The sequence below is a fragment of the Haplochromis burtoni genome, unplaced genomic scaffold (genome assembly GCF_018398535.1).
Source record: "Haplochromis burtoni strain Fernald_Lab_line unplaced genomic scaffold, NCSU_Asbu1 Contig_4, whole genome shotgun sequence".
In the NCBI taxonomy this organism is placed as follows: Eukaryota; Metazoa; Chordata; class Actinopteri; order Cichliformes; family Cichlidae; genus Haplochromis; species Haplochromis burtoni.
Window position 1 is genome coordinate 791,486 of NW_024582365.1, and position 18,274 is coordinate 809,759.

The 18,274-nt window shown below is 41.5% G+C and overlaps 1 protein-coding gene across 8 annotated transcripts in view; it reads left to right on the forward strand.

The window, feature by feature from the left end:
* The window catches only part of diaph2 (diaphanous-related formin 2), a 353,656-nt gene extending 338,300 nt beyond the window's left edge, over positions 1–15,356 (forward strand). For all 8 annotated transcript variants that reach the window (XM_014333843.2, XM_014333845.2, XM_014333847.2 and 5 more), the window contains one exon: positions 11,613–15,356. In XM_014333843.2, the coding sequence (XP_014189329.1) occupies positions 11,613–11,677 (65 nt within the window). In that variant the 3' untranslated portion in view covers positions 11,678–15,356. The remainder of the gene's footprint in view (positions 1–11,612) is intronic.
* The last annotated feature ends 2,918 nt before the right edge of the window (positions 15,357–18,274 follow it).

Genomic DNA, 18,274 nt, shown 5'->3' on the forward strand with positions numbered 1-18,274 from the left:
AGCCAGGAGAACAACTGAGATAATCCATCCACAATACGAGGTTAGTCATTCATATACTGCTGCATGGGCTGGGCTGTAGCTACATCCTAAGGTTTTAAAAACTGAGCTTAAATAAATGATTAGCGGTAATAAAAGCTGAGGGAGGTCAACAGTGATCACTGACTGTTTTAGGAGCTTTTTGAGATTAAATAGAAGAAAATACAAAACATTAAACATGTTAACAACACAAAAGCCATATTAAACGCAGACTACTTTAGGCCCGGAAGTAGGATTCGTCACGTCATCACTTAATAATCGGATAGAAAATGAGAAAGATAAAAGCGACACTTGAAAATGAAAAGGCTTGGAATTGGTAGATGTTTTCTACATACATTATTCACATGATGCAGTTGTCAAAATAATTTTCCAATCTCTTGAAACTTGTCATCGACACTACCGTAAATTAATACTAACGATGAAAGCGACGTTTTGCTATCGACACAGCTGTCCTTCGCTTGTGTAGCTGGCCTCTCATTAAAGAAACCACCTGGTAACCTACCTCCTTCACCCACTATGTGGTTTGACAGAAATTCAAGACTATTCCTCGCTGTATTTATGTGTACGCCTAGGGAGTTGTACTGCTTCCTTAACATGGCACAAACAGATGTTTGTTTCCATAACCCCCTTCTTGGAGTGAATGCAGGATGTTTTTATAGCTTGGCTTGTTTTATGAGTATTAATACTGTCAGCATGATGCTGAGATTCCACTTGTCAGGTGTTATCTCCACATCGCAAATGGATTAGTGAGAGTGCGTGACTGTGATAGCATGCACATGCCTGTTTGTGTATCATCGTGCGTGTGTGCGCTGCCAAACTTATTTGTGTTTCTGAGACTTTGTGTGCGAATTATGCACCTGTGAGCATGTGTGTTTGTGTGTCATCTTGAGCGCACTGTGAAGGTGTCATTGTGAAGCCTAAACCCTGTAAGCTGTCAGACAGTGAGAGATGCTGCACCTCTAAAGGGCATGCTTTCTGGGCCTTTCCTGTCTATTATAAGCCCTGCAACACTCATCAATGCTGTTGCAGTGCACCCTCATGTCCCTCAAGCAGCCGCAGAGAGAAGCCACCTTTCTAACTAGGAGAGCCCTTGCCTCTAAACTTCTCATACCCTTGTCTTCCATTTTGACATGATAAACGCAAGCAGCAGTAATGAGGCATCGGGTTGTCAGGGCATCCATTTTGTTTTGCTCAAAACTGAGTAGAAGTAAAAAATTCCTCCCCGATCTCCATTCTGAGACACAAAGTCACTTTTCTCTCGAAGCTCTTTGTCGCTTCACTTTTTGTTTCAAACTCACTCATTTTGACCCACGTGTTATATGAAGTCTTATGCAGGGGGAGGGGCTTTATAGGACATTATTATAGGACATATTCGTTCCACAGAGCCTTTTTGATTACACAGGGCAGTATGACGCCACCGGTGGTGCTAGCATTCCAGCTAAGATCGACTGCAGCGAGGCTAGCCAAAGATTGAGATGTGTCGTTATCTTGCCATCTGTAACAGTCACGCCTGGCGTCGTCAGAAACAGATCGCCTTGATACCAGCCACATCAAATCTCCAGTTTGCCAAGAGAAAATAGAATAAAACAATCTATCGATCTTGCCCCACCTCCCTGTGTATCAACACAATCCATCTGTGTTTATCAGGCTATCTGGCGTCCTATCTTTTGTTGTCTGCAGACAGGCATTCTTTTCTTCTCTTCTTTTATTTTCTTCCTTCCTCCTCCCACATTTGTTTGGTGATCCATCAGCCTATTTACCTTATCATGCTGCCAAACCATCCATTTACGCTCCCATCTGTCTGTCAAACTATATCTTAGCTTCCATTTGTCTAACTATCTCTCTGTCTACTCATTCACCTGTCAATCATGCAGCTTGCCTTGGCTGCCGCAGGTTCCAGCTGTTCATCTGGGTGAGGCTGTGTCTGACCTCGTCTGATTAGGAGACAGTTGGATAAAGTAATTAGATTTCTATCACTTGATCTAAAGTTTTACACTGTATTAAATACACTGAAGTAGAATTTTAGCATAGAGTTTTAGCATCAGGGTTATTAAACTAAACATATATGAACACTACTTATGGAGGATTGATATTTCAGTGCCTGAAACGTTTCCTAAATTTGTTTCAGGTAAGATATATACTTTAAAAAATCAAGTTTCAAATGCCCACTTTCATTAAATTTTACACAACATGTTTCGTGCAGACTGTTACGTTTGATCTACATAACTGCCGCTATAGAATCCAAATGGAAACAGGTCATTGCTTTGGATCAGTCCAGTTCAGATCAGGCCTCAGTGGAGCAAGCCGGCCACTGATGTCCGTGTAGTCAGGAGGTCTGGCCTCCCACAGAGGCCCAATCAGTCTTATAGGATCAGTGACTGCCCCCCCTAGGCACCAGAGTGCCTTGGCCTGATGGATTACTCTCTCCTGGCTCAGGCATGTGAAACCCAGGCCTTTGCTGTGGGCCCCATCTGTGCTCTCCATGGCTCCTGCATGCCTCATGGTCATAGTCTTGGGCTGCTGGTGAAGCCCTAAATGAATCTCAGTTTCAGTCCAGTGTGCATATTTTGCCACTTCTACCATGCCTCCATGCATGACTTGTGTAAAAGAAAGATTTAATTAGACCCACAAACATTTTTCCGATATTTTGTCAGAAACATAACATATATAACATGCTTATTATTGAATGTATGACTTTTTCTCAAATGTAACATATTAGAAAAGTAAACATTTGGCAATGGCGTCAGGGTGGTTTGGCTTGATTGTGACTCTGTTTTCTGATATTTTATAAATGAAGATGTTGATTTACTAAGCATGTTATTACCAGAAATCAAATATTAAAATACTAAGGGATAAATTCACAAATCTGTTGCACCACCACAACATTAAAAAATATTTAAATCAAACACACAAACTGATTTGTTAATGTTTGTGACGCACAGTTCACTGCAAATGACGCTGATATTTAATGCCAGAAAGAAGATGTCTTATTTTATGTGCTTGATATTGCTACACATAGGAGACATGGAAATTTAAGAGCACGTGTTGGAAGAGTGAGACATTTCTCACAGCCAGGTGAAGATGTGACTACCAAACATTACCAAAACACCTAATTCTAAATTTGCTCAGTGAATTTAGTGATGACCTGAAACCTCACACCTAAGAAGTCATGCAAAACCAGTGGCAACAAAACTTCTTCGATGTTTGGCGTTCTTTTTAACATGCTGTGGCTCCTGTGCAGGAATTTCACAATCTGCACAACGGAGTTCAAAGCGAAAAAACTGAAGAACCAAGAGAACCGACTGATGTTGGCTGTGGACCCTATCCTAACCAGGCCTAATGCATTTACATTAATAACATTTAAAAACATGTTTTACCTTAATAAATTACACTTAAATGTAATTATAGTTAGGATTTCAGGACCCAAGACATGGCACATGTTTTATCACTAGGAGCTGGGCACTAAAACAACTGATTTTAGTGGTGGACCTACACAAATTGAGACACGTGAGCTATAAAATCACAGATTTCACACACGAGACTATGAAATGAGGCAAATTGAGCACAGAAAAATTGTGTTAGTAGTGTTAACGCCCCCAGTCGCAGAGTATAGAAATAAACTTTTGTCAATCAGGTATTTCCGGTTTGTTTTATACCCTGAAGTCATGTCACATGATTTACAGTCCTGCATTGGAGTCTGTCGATTACTGAAGTCTGTTTCCTTCATAATAATCACAAGCTAACGTGCACGTGTTTGATCTGTTATTATACACTTTTCTGATTACAATAACAAACGGCGCCTTTTCTGTCAGTAGATTACCCACAGCTTGCGACCTTGCTCTAAAATGCGCAGCTCTCGGCAGATTGGACATGTCATGTTAAAATGAACTGACTGCACCTGTGTTTAGAAAACAGTGCGACTCTCGTAAATCACCGGCAAAACTAACCACAATTATCGGTGGTATATGGGGATTGCTCTCGCACGTTATTGTGCCCCATTTAGTAAATGTGGCCCTATGTGTATGGATAGATTCAATTTTTAAATGAAGCGGAAATGCTCCTGCTCATTTTACTCAGATCGAGATGTTAAACATGGAAGCTGCACTGTATACTTACGTGTTGTGCCAAAGTAGGGAGATGATGTCAAAGTATAAAGTAAATTCAAACAGTAGTCACACAGGTGGGCAGTGCTTAGCAGTTTTAGGAATATGCTCTCAAGGATATTTGTTTTCTTTCATGGTTATACTTAGGTTTAAGCTTCCCTCCTGAAACGTGACTGCTGAGAGGACAATCATGAATGGGAGTTTTGCCTCAGGCACTGATCGATCGCAAAAGTGTTTTCATATAACTGATCATTTGGGCTGTGTGTGTCTGTGCATCCCAGAATGCTCAGAGGCACCGTCCCATGACTGAGGAGTCAAGTCCTGCAGAGATATTTTAAGGAGATTTTTGAACCTGAGGAGCCCAGTGAGGAAAGTGTACTACCCTTTGTCTGTGAGGCATGTGTTGCCTTTAGTCAAAAACCTAACAAATGTGAGCCAAGCTCCAAGAAGAAACATGGATTTTTTTTTAGGTTACCACACACATAAAGTTAAGTGCAGGTAGTGCAGACAGGTTTTATGTGCGCAAACACATGCAAAACCTCACGTCTTCTCTCTTGCTGTTTTGTCCCTGGTAGAGAGCTGTCAAGGTTTCACTGGTGAGAAGGCAAAGTAATATTAAAAATAAAAAAACATTCATTTATAAGCATGAGCAGTGATTTCCTGTACTCTCCTCAAAAATATTTTATGCTTTGCAATCAAGAGGCATTTCTCTTAGAGCAAGCTTCTCTCGGGCTAGTATGGGACAGTAAGTTCCTGCGTGTGCATTATGTTCTGCGTGGATGTACCACATTTACGCACAGTATGCCCGACATTAAAAGCAGAAAAAATGCAAAGCGTAGAAAGCAGCAAAAGAGAGAGCTTAAACGATCCAAAATGGTGAGATTTCTCAGTGACGGTGGACAGCACTGTTTTTGCAAAGAGGATTTTAGAACTTAAGTGGCATCCTGGTAGTGAGAGTCGTGGGCTACTGGGAGAAAGAATGGCTGTATTCACTATCTGGGTCAGTCACTATTATTACCAAGCATGCACATCAAAGTACCCACAGAGATAGAGTGGTGATAGAGGCATGGAAAGATTAACCACATCCCTCTGCTGTCAAAAGCAATTGCATGTGTTATGACCACCTTGCTCTCTACGAACCTCTCTTCATTACTGTTTATCTCAACAGGCTCTGTTGAACTCACTTTGCTTTCAGATTCTGTATACAAACTGTCAAGCAGGAATAGGAACCCGTATACATGGTTGCCAGCTCTGAATGCTTTAAGATTAAGTGTTCATTTTAAGCCAGAACTCTGTGTTACTGCTTGGTTTGCTTCCTGTGCTTCCTGGGTGTTTAGAAATCACAAGTGGCCAGCTTTTTGTAGTAAACAGCGGAGGTAATGTCAGTAATAAGAGGGATTAAAAGGGGGGAGGGGAGTAGAACAAAGTGAGAGAAGAAAATTGGAAAAAGGATACAGGATGAAAAAGCACGGTGTACACTGGAAGGCTCCAAGAGATACAGAAAGTGGAGGAATTTCAGTATCTTGCCTCAGCGTGTTTATCTAGACCTGTCTCAGACATTTCCCTTTGTCATGCCAGTCTGATCGCCTTTGCCTGCTATGGCATGCTGAGAAAACACACCAAAACACATCAAGCACCAGATTGCAGCGCCCTCGCTCTCAGATCTCCTGACACTTGTACAGCCCACTCCTTTAGGTGTTACTTAACGGTAAAAAGTGTATATTACTGGCTATAGACAGCTCCGTGCTTGACTATGCGCACATTTAAAATGTGAAAGTCATGCAGCACGGTGGCACGGTGGTTAGCACCGTTGCCTCACAGCACACCTGAGTTCAATTCCACCATCTGGCTGGGGTCTTTCTGTGTGGGATTTGCATGTTGTCCCTGTGTTTGCGTGGTTCTACCCGCCCCCGGGTACTCCGGCTTCCTTCCCATCATCCAAAGACAAGCAGTTTGTGGGGATAGGTTAACTGGAAACTCTGAATTGCCCATAGGTGTGAATGCGGGAGTGAATGTGAGTGCGAATGGTTGTCTGTGTACATTTGTTAGCCCTGCGACAGTCCAGGGTGCTCCCTGCCTCCCGCCCTAAGACAGCTGGGATAGGCTCCATCGCCCCCTGCAGCCCTGAAAAGGATAAGCGGAGGTGAATGGATGGATAAAAAGTCATAGATAAGAAGCTACTTTAAGCTGCTCCCGTATTCACAAGGTCGTCACCACAGCAGGTAGCTCAGCATGTTTGATTTGGCAGGTTTTTTAATGCCGGATGCACTTCCTGCCACAATCAAACCAGGGATCTTCCCCTTGATAGGCAAATGTGTAAATGGCTGCACTGTGGTGGATAACGTGTTGCATTTTGACTGTAAGGAAATACCTGCGTTCACGGTAGTGTGTGAAAATTTGTGAATGTCATTTGGGGCATTTGAAACACAAATAAACTGGATATATCAACACAGTTAACTGATTAACTAATTAAAAGATCAAATGTGAGTAGAATGTCTGGATTGTAACACTTTACCTATGGTTGCATCTTTTTTGGTCCATTTGCATGAAAGCTGATTGGTTTACACATTTTTGTTTTTCATGTAGCATTTCCTGAGTACAAATGAAAAATGCTGATAAGTGTAGTGATGGAAATTCTACATAAAGACAGATTTGAAAATGGACACCAAAAGTTGTTTGGTTTGCTTTTACAGCATTTTATTGTTAGTCCATTTAGTTTTCTTTTGTTTTTATATGTTTTGGGGGGTTTGGTACTCAGAACAACTCTGCAACAAAGTCATCTGCATCTGTTCAGCTTCTGTTACCAGAAGCAAGATGAACTTTGTTTTCTGCAAACTACAGTTGATATTCTCCGCTTGTGGCAACAAAAAAAGAAAAATCTTAACTACAGAAAATCAGAGTAAAAATTGTTTTGAAGCATCCCGATTTTTTGTTTGTTTGTTTGTTTACTTTTGGAAGATCTTCATAGAGACACAGGAGAAACTAAGCTTGTTGCACCTTTAATCTTTTAATCTTCTACAATTCTCTGGTTTGTATACCTTTGAGCTGATTGTTGTAAATCATTGAGTGTCTGTAACATCACACAGGACACTGTGACACAATGTTTGTATTTTTTCACCTCGTCACAGCTGCACAATGTTTTCTTTCTTGCTCCTTATTTGTGGTGATTAGTCTTACCAGCGAACGAGGGGCTACGTTTGCCACCACTGTAGTTTTGCGATACCTGGGTCATAATTTTCAGTTAGAAGAAATAGCTTCTCTCACTCTGCATCCCATTTATATGCCGTATCTTGTTTCTGTGTACAGAGTTCCATTACTCTGTAGCTCGGAGGCTGGTAGAGGGGAGGGAGGCGGGAGGTAAAGGAGATGAAAAGGAGTGATAGAAGGCTGCGGCTGTTCCTGTTGCTGGTGCCGCAGACGCTTTCCCCCTCAGCAGAGAAGCAAACAACATGTTGATGTGCAGCAAGCAGAGATTTAATCACCTTTGCTATGTTTCAACTCATCAAAATATGAAGTGCGGAGCAACTCAGACAGGGAGAATTAGACAAAGGCAGTGACATGTCAGAGGCATCATGTCATCGCTAACTTATTTAACCAAAAAGAGAGTCGATGCAAAGCTATCACAACAGCTACCACACGAGCTCCAGCTCCAGTCTTTACTCCAGATACTCTCCTGCTGAAGCTATTTACACAAAAGCCTGGTGATTATGATCTTTTTATTGTGGCCTTGAATATGGGTCAGTGAACATGAGTGGCATGTTTAGATGTTGGGCAGTTGCTACCCAGACAGTATTTACCTAACATTGTCTAGTGCCTTCTAAGCCTTGTGGTTTTTACTGGGCTCAGAGTATCCGATGTGAAAACCATTTGGTGAATGAATGATGGCTTTTTCTACTTTAGCAGTGAACAGAACTGCATCATGATGTAATTCAGTGCAATTAGCCATTAACATAACACAACATCTGTCATATGAAGAAATGGCATCTCTCTGGAAGCCCTCCAAAGAGTCAGGAGAAGGTCGGAGTTGACTTTGCAGGCTTAAAAGGCCTCTGCTTTTCGCTGCTCTGTAATCTGGCGTCCTCTCCTCCTCCTATTACCCTTGTCTTATTCAGAGCCTCTCCCTTGTGGCAGGGATCATCATGATATACATGCAAGGATTTTCCTCTGCTAACACTAAAGGAACAATGTATTTCCCTCTGTTGGTGTGAGAGAGAAAAGGAGGGGGTGTGTGTGTGTGTGTGTGTGTGTGTGTGTGTGTGTGTGTGTGTGTGTGTGTGTGTGTGTGTGTGTGTGTGTGTGTCTTCCCCCTCCATCTGCCATCCATGGTGCTTTTAGTAACATTTTGAGAAACAGTGCCAGCCAGCATTTAATTAAGTTCTGGTATGCCAACATCTCCCTGTTGTAACATGGAATATCTCTTCTTTTGTCAATTTCTGTCCTGTTTCTGTGCTGCTCTGTGTCGGTCTTACTGTAACAGGGAAAGATGTCGCCTCTGGGAGAAGCAGGTAAAGAAGCCATCAAAACCAATGCAAGTAGAAAGAGTTGCAATCAGCGCACCAAAAGGAAAAAAAACTAGTTGTAGAGCATCTTTTGTGTGGATCTCTTCTCCTTTTCCCCAGTTTCACTTTGTTTCCCTCTCTTCCTGTATATGTGTGTGTGTGAGTGTGCTTGGAGCTTTCAATTCAGTAGAGGCTACTAGTAATGTTTCTCTCCCAGTAGAAATGGCTGCTGTTTGTTCAATTGTTGTGATAGATTGATGTGGGGTGGGAAAAGATGGGCTTTTATGCACCTGAACATAGGAACAGAAAAGTCTTTATGAGAAGCCAGTAGCTCTCCATTCAAGAATCGTCTGATGGGAGATGCATTTTGCTGGAAGTTTTTCTCGTTTTTTGCAAAGTCTTTCACGAACGCTTTCCAATATATTCAGGCAGTCAGGCAAGACACAAATACCCTCAAAAGGGCACTTGTCATTTGTTATTCCACAAAAATGCTGCCTCCAGTTTAGGGCAGTTTTCCTGTAGGGTTTCAACAAGTGGCCACCTTAATGGTTTCCATTCTTTTCAGTTTGCACAGAATACAAAATGACTCTTCAAATGCCCACCAACGGTTTGCACTTGTGATGTAGACAGTTCTCATATAATTAGCTATGCATCTGTACTTTAAATAATATTGTGGTTATCTGTAAATAGTCCTATAAACAGAGAGGACGGCTGAAGATCCATATTTGCCTGCCTGATGTATACTGGCTGGAATCCTGTTTCGACCACTGTGGCTTACTTTAAACTAATAACGTTGACTGTCTAAACCAAGTTGGTTGATGGTAAGTATCCTGAATGCAATGTGTAGAATGGCATCGCTCAAAAATGGATATGATGATCTATTAAAAGGAAAATAATATTTGTACTGCGAATTCAATTTTAAAACGATTTTTTTAGCTTGTCTTTCGTCATTTTACTCATCTAATAATTCATAATGCCTTCTTTAGACAGCCGCCTTTGATCCCTTTCACTATTGTTTTTCCCATTCCTATTTTCTATCCCATTTCCTATTTACAGTAATAGATGTAACCCAAGCTGACCTCAGATCAGAGACAGTGGGTCTGTATTCTCCGAGCTCTGTTTTTCATGTTCTTCTGATAGAATGAGGGTTAAAGGGGACTGCTTGCGCAGAAATGAGGTTACAGCAATTGGGCTTGCAAATGATTGGCAGGGATAGATTGTGGATGATCTAGTTTTTTTTTTTTTTTCTTTTAAACTGTCCCCATTTTTGCTTTCCTTTTTGTGTAATGCTGCTTGTTATTTTGAAAAGAGGGAGGTTGTGTAAGTCATGCTTACAGAATAAAGCACAACTTGTGAACAGAAAAAACGAGTACATGAATAAGCAGTCGTGATGTGTTTGGATGCGCTGCCAGAACATGGTAGCTTTTGCAGTGGCCTATTGTATATGAATCTATGTTGTACTAAAATAATTTGAGAATGCAGGACCTTTATCTGTTTTCCTTAAACATCTTGAGCTGTCTTCCTTTCGGTCTCTTTCATCCCTCCCCCTTTCTCCCCCTCTCCTCCTGTGCACCATCTGCATGATGCTTTGTATCCAGTCTGAAGGAGTGCTTGCTGTTCTCCGCTGTGAATGTGGGAGTCGGTGTGGATCTTGCGTGTGAACGTGTTTGTGTATGTGTTCGTCGGCATCGCAGTCACTCTCAGCTCATTACCTGACATGATGGATGGTGCAAGTGCCATTAAACAACGCCCAGCCAGGGACGCCTGGCACCCTACAGCTGGCACTGAGTAATGGGCACATTGGCGACGGCACGCTTGGAAATACCAGGGAGTCCTGTGTGGGTGTGCCTGCAGTCAACTCCATGGCTATGCTTCCTGGTTCTGTTCAGCCCCACCTGCCACCTGGCTGCCCAGTAGATGCCATGGGCATTTCTGGGCAGCCATCGTTGGATAGCATAGGAGGCAGTGTTTGTATGACTCTGTCATAGAACTGGCAAGAGAAAAACCCAAAGTGTGACTGGCCTGCTTTCTGACCACAAGTGCTACAGTGGCATATTCTCTGTTACTAGCAGCGAATCATATCTGATTGAATTTTTTCTGCATATTTTGACTCATGTTAGTCTTTTTCTCATTGAAGTTTGGACTCTTAGGTTGATCCTTTTCATTTCTCAAAGGATCTTTCTAATGCTAAAGACCTACAACACAATGCTTCTGTCTGGGTGCTGTATTAGGGCCTTTGCTAGTTCACCAGACAAAAGCTTTTCTCGTGAAGCAGGAAGTGTTTAGTGCGCTCGATGCAGCTGAAAACATTCAGTTCACAGTAATACAAGGTTGACATGTGAATGAACCGCATAGCTTCAAATAAACTCTAGAGTTCAGGTGAAAGTTGCAAAAGTATTGACAGTTGAACACCAGAGGACGTCTCTCTAATCTCCAGCACATTTTAGCCACTAAAGACAGTGAGGACACCACGTAGTTTGGCCATGGGCGGCTCTGCTATCACCTCCGTAGCAGCTTGTTGCAGTGCAGCTGTCCCCTGCAGGGAGGCCACGGTGGAAACGTGTCACGATGGAGAGAGCACACAGGCTTGAATGGAAAAAGGCCATATGTATACTATTTTTGTAGTGGTATTAGTTTTTGTGCGTGGTGCATTTACTTTGTGTAGTGTGCATTTGCTGCATCTGATGAGAGAATAGTTGAGGGGCTCTTGAGTGGAAGTCTGGATCAGGAGCTGAATAGAGTTACTATGACACCAGAGACAAGCACCTCCACTCCAGCAGCTTCTTCTGTTCCTCCCTCCTTCCCTGCTGCTCTGCTCTCAATCAGCCTGGATTTTCTTCACGTCGTCTCTCCTCTGTCTTTGATTTGGTTGAGCTCCTGTGCTAGTATGAATCAATGTACCGGCGCTTTCATGTTCCTTCTGATTCTCACATTTTGTATTTTTATTCTTTGTCTTCCTGTTTTTTTTAACCAGACAACCGTCGTGCAGTCCTGGAAAGATCTCGCTCACGGCACAACGCAAATCACCAAGCTCGATGATCACCCGCGCCTACTATAAGACGCTAGATAAGTGCCAAAGAGGGCTGCGAGGAGGAGACCTAGAAGACATCTGAAGGAGGGACAGACCACCCCTTACTGTGGCACATACACAAACTCCAAGGAATCCCACATACACACAGCACCAAGTACAGAACAAACAAGCCTAAAGAAACTACACAGAACTGAAGAATCATTTTCATCCAGTTCATCAGACGTTTTACATATTTATTCAAGAATTGCTCATCACTTTAAATGTTTGTCCTCTCTAGCTGGTTTGATATTAAAAACAATACATTTTAAGGTTACTGCAGAGAAATGAAACGTTTTGATTGTTTGAAAATCCATTTTCATTCTTGCAAGTCTAAGCCTTCCACTTAAATCCTTCTGTAATCAAAATACTTCACACTCAGATTTGACGTGAAACATGTATTGAACATTGCAGCGTACTGAAGAAAGAACTAATGCCAAGAAGGACTGCAGAGTCGTTCATTCCCGTGAACATACCGCACACCCTTTATTTTGCAAACAAGCAGCGGGGCAGCTGTCCTCTAAATGGAAAACAGGGATTTAACACCCGTGTTGGCAAGCCTTCAACCTGCTGATGTTTTCTCGAGCAGCTCCCCGAGCTCTTATCAAAGAGCGAGTAGTTGTTTAAAATTTCTTACTGCCAGTACCTCCTTCAACCAACATCAAGACAGTTTTCACAACAGCCAGTTGTCTCCGTAAATCAGCTCATTGCATATACCACAAAGCCACAAGAGCTGGCCCCCGTCTGTACCGATATTTCAGAGCTTGTGACTCATGGATTTTGAAACTGTAATCTCCATTTTGACAAGATGCATTTTATTTTTAGTTGTGTAATATCTAACTTTGCCTTTGGGTGCTGATCTGTCCCAAGGTCGCTTTTGCTTCTAACATGAGAGACTGACACATTTTTAAATGCATCTAACTGCCTGGAGGAGCTAACATGAACTTTTTGACCTTTCCTGTGATCAGGTGTTCAGCAAGGAAAAAAAAACGACAACATTACCATCATTTTATTATTAATCTGTTTGAAATACAATAAAGGCACAGGCCGAAAATTAATCTATCTGTAAACTAGCAGTAAAAGGTTTGCACTTTGTCTTTCATTTGGTTTTTAAACACTGGAATCTCCAGAAAAAGAAAGAAAGAAATTATGAAAAATTTTGAACCAGGTTAAAATAACAAGTGTTTATGTAAGCAACCTGTTGCAGTAGTTACTGAAAGGCAGTGCTGTCACCAGTGCCTGACGTAGGACTCGTCTCTATGACTACAAAACAAAAACGAGGCTTGCAATCTAACATGTGGTTAACTTTGTGAAAGGGTCCGTTTTATCCCAAATGTTGACCTTTTCCCAAACCTAACTGAAAAACATAATATATATTTGGTAGAACATGAGACATGATTTTATATAAATATGTAAAAACCCTCGTAGGTTCCAAAACATTTAAATTCATCTGACTGAATGTATGAGGTCAAACAGGGTTTTAAGACCACCAAGAGGTGGGATTTGTGTAATTCTTCTACCTGGACAAACTCCTCCAAACAGCCACCTGGTGTGTGGCGTTTGTGTACGTGATAGTTGAAACTTTGCTGTAAGCTTGTTTCTCTGTATGGGCTCACTGTCACACAGTTTCACGTGAACTATTTATTCATGTATTCATGCCTAGGGTGGCCCTTGTTCCCTTACTTCCCTAAACTGTAAGCAGATGCTACTAAAAACAACCGCTGAATCCACATGGAGACCGGGCACGAGCAGAATTATCGACTGAGGGGCACAGTAGACAAGATGATCCTTGTCTTGGAAAGCGAGTCTCCGAACGCCCTCCGATTCCCCGGCACTAAGGGCACGAACAATCATTTTACCTTAAGACAGGTTACCATACTAATAACAGAACTCAGCTGTAGGCTTTGTGTGTCTGTGTGTTGCTGTTTGGGGCAATCGTCTGTGTGCACCATGCCAGCTCAGTAATCGGAACAGGAACTCGGGCAAAATAGGATTCCATGTGCTTGACTCCTGGGCTGAATAGATGGAGATTTTTTTCATTTAAACAATCTGCCAGTGCAGCTTATGATGTGTCTGTTTCATGATGCCTCCTCTCCCAGCCTGCGCACTTCTAAAAATGCAATTTTACACATCATCTCGGCTCAAGGTGCACCCACAATACTCTGAGACGTCTGCATATTTAATTCTCCTCTGAATATAAGGTTTGAGCAGTCATACAGAGAAAGCAGAGAGAATGAGGTTTCTGCATTGATGGCAGTTTTAAAGACGTGTTGCACACAGCGCAGAGATTGCAGTGATTTTTCTTCCCTTTCTAGTAGATACTTGCCCTTTGCCCTCAGCACAGTTTCAAGCAATTAATAACGGCTATTGTTTTATCAGTCGTCCAACTACAGTGATATTTAGTGCTTTATGATTGGATACTGTGTATGCTAAAACAACAAGTGGTTTGTGGTCAGCAGTAACAGTGTTTTTCTCACAAAATTTGACTGAATTATTCTTTTTTTGCTCATTTTAAACAACTTTCTTCCACATTTGCCAAGTGTTTGTTTAGCTTTTTTCTCTAAACTATGAAAAAGACTGTACAGACAAAAGCTTTTTTAAAACTGTAATTGTTATTTCAACTTTGATCCAATTAAGTCATTCAGAGTAGGAAATTTGATGTTATTATGATAGTCAAGTGTTATTTCTTATCGAAACACCCGTGCATCTTTTTAGAGATGTCATTTAAAAATCTGTTTTGTAATGATTCTGATGTGCACCGTGCTGAGCTAAGCGCTGCAATGTTTGCCATTATAGAAGTTCCAGATCATCAGTGTTCACCTTGAATACGTTTGGTGTTTTTGAATGATAACAATGAGTGAAAACAAGACGCTTCTACAACGACAACATTTCCATCGTCCCTGTGAGTGATTCATGTGTTTCTCCCCCACACCCTCTCGTAGAATATTCAGAATAATGTGTTTTTTCTAGAAGAATAGTAGAGAGTCCAATGACAATGAACCCGAATTGGTCTGCCGTGTTATTGTAGAAATCAGCATATCGGCCCATCCTCTTACTGGTTGTTACTAACAAACCTCAGCTGATGATGTTCTCATTGTAATGGTAAGAACGGCGAGGCAGGGGTATAAAGGTAAAGGTGCCATTTCTCTGCAGTGGCAAGTGATTAAATGAAAAGTTTGAAATGTTACTTACACTCACTGACTGCGCACTTTACCTCACAAGTTATTCTGCTCAGGCGGAGAAAGATTTGTTTAAGATTCGTAAATACAACATTGCCACTAACAGAGTGAACTATTTGCAAAGCATTTCTTTTGGTAAATAGTTCCCAGCTGCCACATATCCAGTTCTTTCCGACTTTGTTAGCGCTTACTATTGATTTGTGGAAGAACAATTGTGGCTGAATCAACAAACAATGTTCATAACTGTTGACAAACCCTGTCCAACCATGGTGTGTAAGCTGCCATATCCCTGCCTACCTTTCTTGTTGTCACCGAGTATGTTTTATTGTCATAAGAAACATTTATATTTGTAACATTTTAAGTTTATTTGTATCCTTAGAAACATGAAAAAGCAAAATGGTTATGCACACTGTCCTTCCATAAACTATGTAATGGAATATGATACTAAATAATAACCACTTTGTTATATAAACACATTTCTGTGCGCGTCTTTGTCTCTTCTTCTTTTGCCAGTAGTTTTTTTGTATTCACACGTCACAAGTATTTCTTGATCAAGTCTTCACCTTTTGTCTTGCTGTGGGTCTAAAATTACATCTTCGGTTCATTTTATAGCACGGCAGAAGATACCTGCTCCTCTGACTTATGGACAGAGCTTACAGAGAGCTCCAGGTTTTAGCACATGATAAATGAGACAGCTCCTACCTATAAAAGCAACATATTTGGACCTCGGTGTCCTCGCTGCTTTATCTTGCACAGTGTCAAAGGCAAAGTGATAATGCTGTCATGTCTAATGGCAGCTTAGGGAAATTACTAGCGTCTGAAAACACATTTCAAGGAATTCTTCTCATTTTAATCATTTTGCAGACGTTTCTCTCTACTGTGACTTCAGCTTATCTCCACCTATGTTAGACAACGGGGAAAATCAGGGTAGCAAACCAATCATTTGTTTATTATTTGATACTAAAGAATTTTAATTTGTAAGCCGGGGAAACATTTTCTCTGGAATTTCTCTTTTATAGGCAGTCAAAACAAAATTTGCAGTTTAAATCTGTGTTAGGCAGTTTGACTTTAAAGTTAATAAGTCTTTTTTTTTTTTAGAGCAGCAATTTATGGAAAAAATGAACTCTCCATGATGTGTTCCCATGCGATCAGTTTGTGTCAGTCTGTACGAGTCTCACTAGCGAGCGTCGAATTGCAGGGCAGGGCTGCTCCTGTCCTGACCGTTTGCTTTACAGCCCACCGACCACCACCACCAAGTCTGCTCACATGTAATGGCGTGTTCTCCCTGCATGTGCCATGTCCCACATCCCAGCTGCAGCACGACATCATAAAATAAGGGCTGACATCTGTGAGTATACCTCGGGTCACAAGGAGCTCTCTCCCGCTCCTCGTGTGCACTCGCACACAGAAATACGCGACGCTTCTCTCGACGTGTCTTGGGACTGATCTTCTCTGAGCCTCTTCTCCTCCCAGTGTGCAGCCAGACAGATGGAGATTCATCTCTCAACAAGCTGTGATCTGTGTTTAGAGATGTGTGCTGCAGAACACAACTCTAATTAGGTTTATTGTTGATCTAGGGAGGTTAATTTGTACTTGGCTGCAAGTGCTAAAGAAGGCCAACCTAGTTCCTTACGAGGCACCAGCACTGCAACCATAAGAAGGACAGCTTTTTTTATCTTCTTGGCTTTCGAGGTGATTCAGAATTATTATACCCTCTTGCTATATTTGTCTAGTTCGGTATAATTGCGCTTTGTACTGGGCTGAGAGATCTGTCATGGCCGGGGCGGTAGAACTGGAAATGAGATACTAGAAGTGTGTTTGTCTAATGAGCTTAGGGGTACAGTTGTGTGGATGTGGCAGGTATTACTTATTTTTTTATCCTGTTTTCTTTTTTCTTTTCTTTTTTACAACCTCCAGGTAAGTAGCCTTGTCAAACTCTGAGAGATGAGCCTGGCCCACACAAGTTTTTTCTCTCTCGCCACCTTCTTTCTTCACGCTATTCACAGTCGTGTTTCTAATGCACTCTGTGACAGATCAGTTGTCAGCGGGAATACAACATAATTATGTTTCATTTCGCATTTCCGCCTAATGGAATACGCAAACATTATGGAGATGAGACAAAGCAGGCAGTAACGATTCCCTCCTTACCTGAGCTAATTCTGTCTGAGGAGAAATCTTATTCAAGCAGCACTTTGCGCTTAACCATGGCACTTTGATAAAATGCATGCATGTCCAGGGTGCATGGGTGTCTAAATAAATTTGCCTGTAAAAGAATTTACTTGTCTAATGTTCTGCAGGTGTGTGCCATTTGTGAAAGGAACAACTCTACCTATAGGCCTGTTTGGTACTTTGCAGCTTGAGCAGCATTGCACATTTGTCTTGGTGTATTTGCCATTAACAGCTCATGAGCATGTAAGACTTACAGTTAATGTGACCATCACAGTAGTGCTGCACCGAAAAATGCATTTTAAGAAAACACAGCATATTCTTGTAACGACAGTTTATGTTATGGTGCCTATTTTCTTTTAACTCAACAGGATGGGAGTCATCAGCTTTGCACTGTTTAGAAGCTAAACTTAAATATGATGCCAATGGTACTTTGTCTTTACCCGCGGTTCTGCTACGTGAGCATAGACTGCACATTGATATGTAAACTACTTGAATGAAAGGGCAATAGCTAGCAGGAGCGCTACTGCAAACTAAAGTTTTGATTAACAAAGTGTAAACGTTTTTGACTGCGACAGTAACTGGGATGCTGGTGAACAACGGGATAAAAAGTCTTACTTATCGAGAGAACTGAACAGCTGTCTCCTCCCAGTGTCGTTGAATACAACCAAATACTAAACCAGCTGCAGTGGAGGTGGAGCTGACTAAGAAATGTGTGCACTGTATGCTCACAGTGCCCTGGATTTTTTTTAATTTTATTTCACTTTAAATGGGAACATAAGTTTTTCAAATTAAAATAATTTGATGCTGAATAAGAGTGAAAAGCAGAGACTGGGACCAAAAACCATTCAGAAGAATGTTTACAAAGTCAAAGAATCAAGTGAGATGGTTAATTTTCCCAAACATGATCTTGAGTGTCACCACCTGCTGGCTATGAGGACAAAGAGGCTGTTTTAAGGCACTCGTTCAAAGGCTTTCCTCCTCAGACCCAGATACTACGTTTATGATTAATACAAAGCATATATATCTATAGATATCTATCTATCTATATCTATCTATCGATATATATCTATATATATATATATATCTATATATATATATATAGCAGCTGGATAGCGTAGTGGTTAGACTACACGCCTTTGGAACAGAGGATCGCAAGTTCGATTCCTGCCTGGGGCGTCTGTATCCAGTAAGGGTCCTAAGGCTAGACCCCCTATGCTAAGC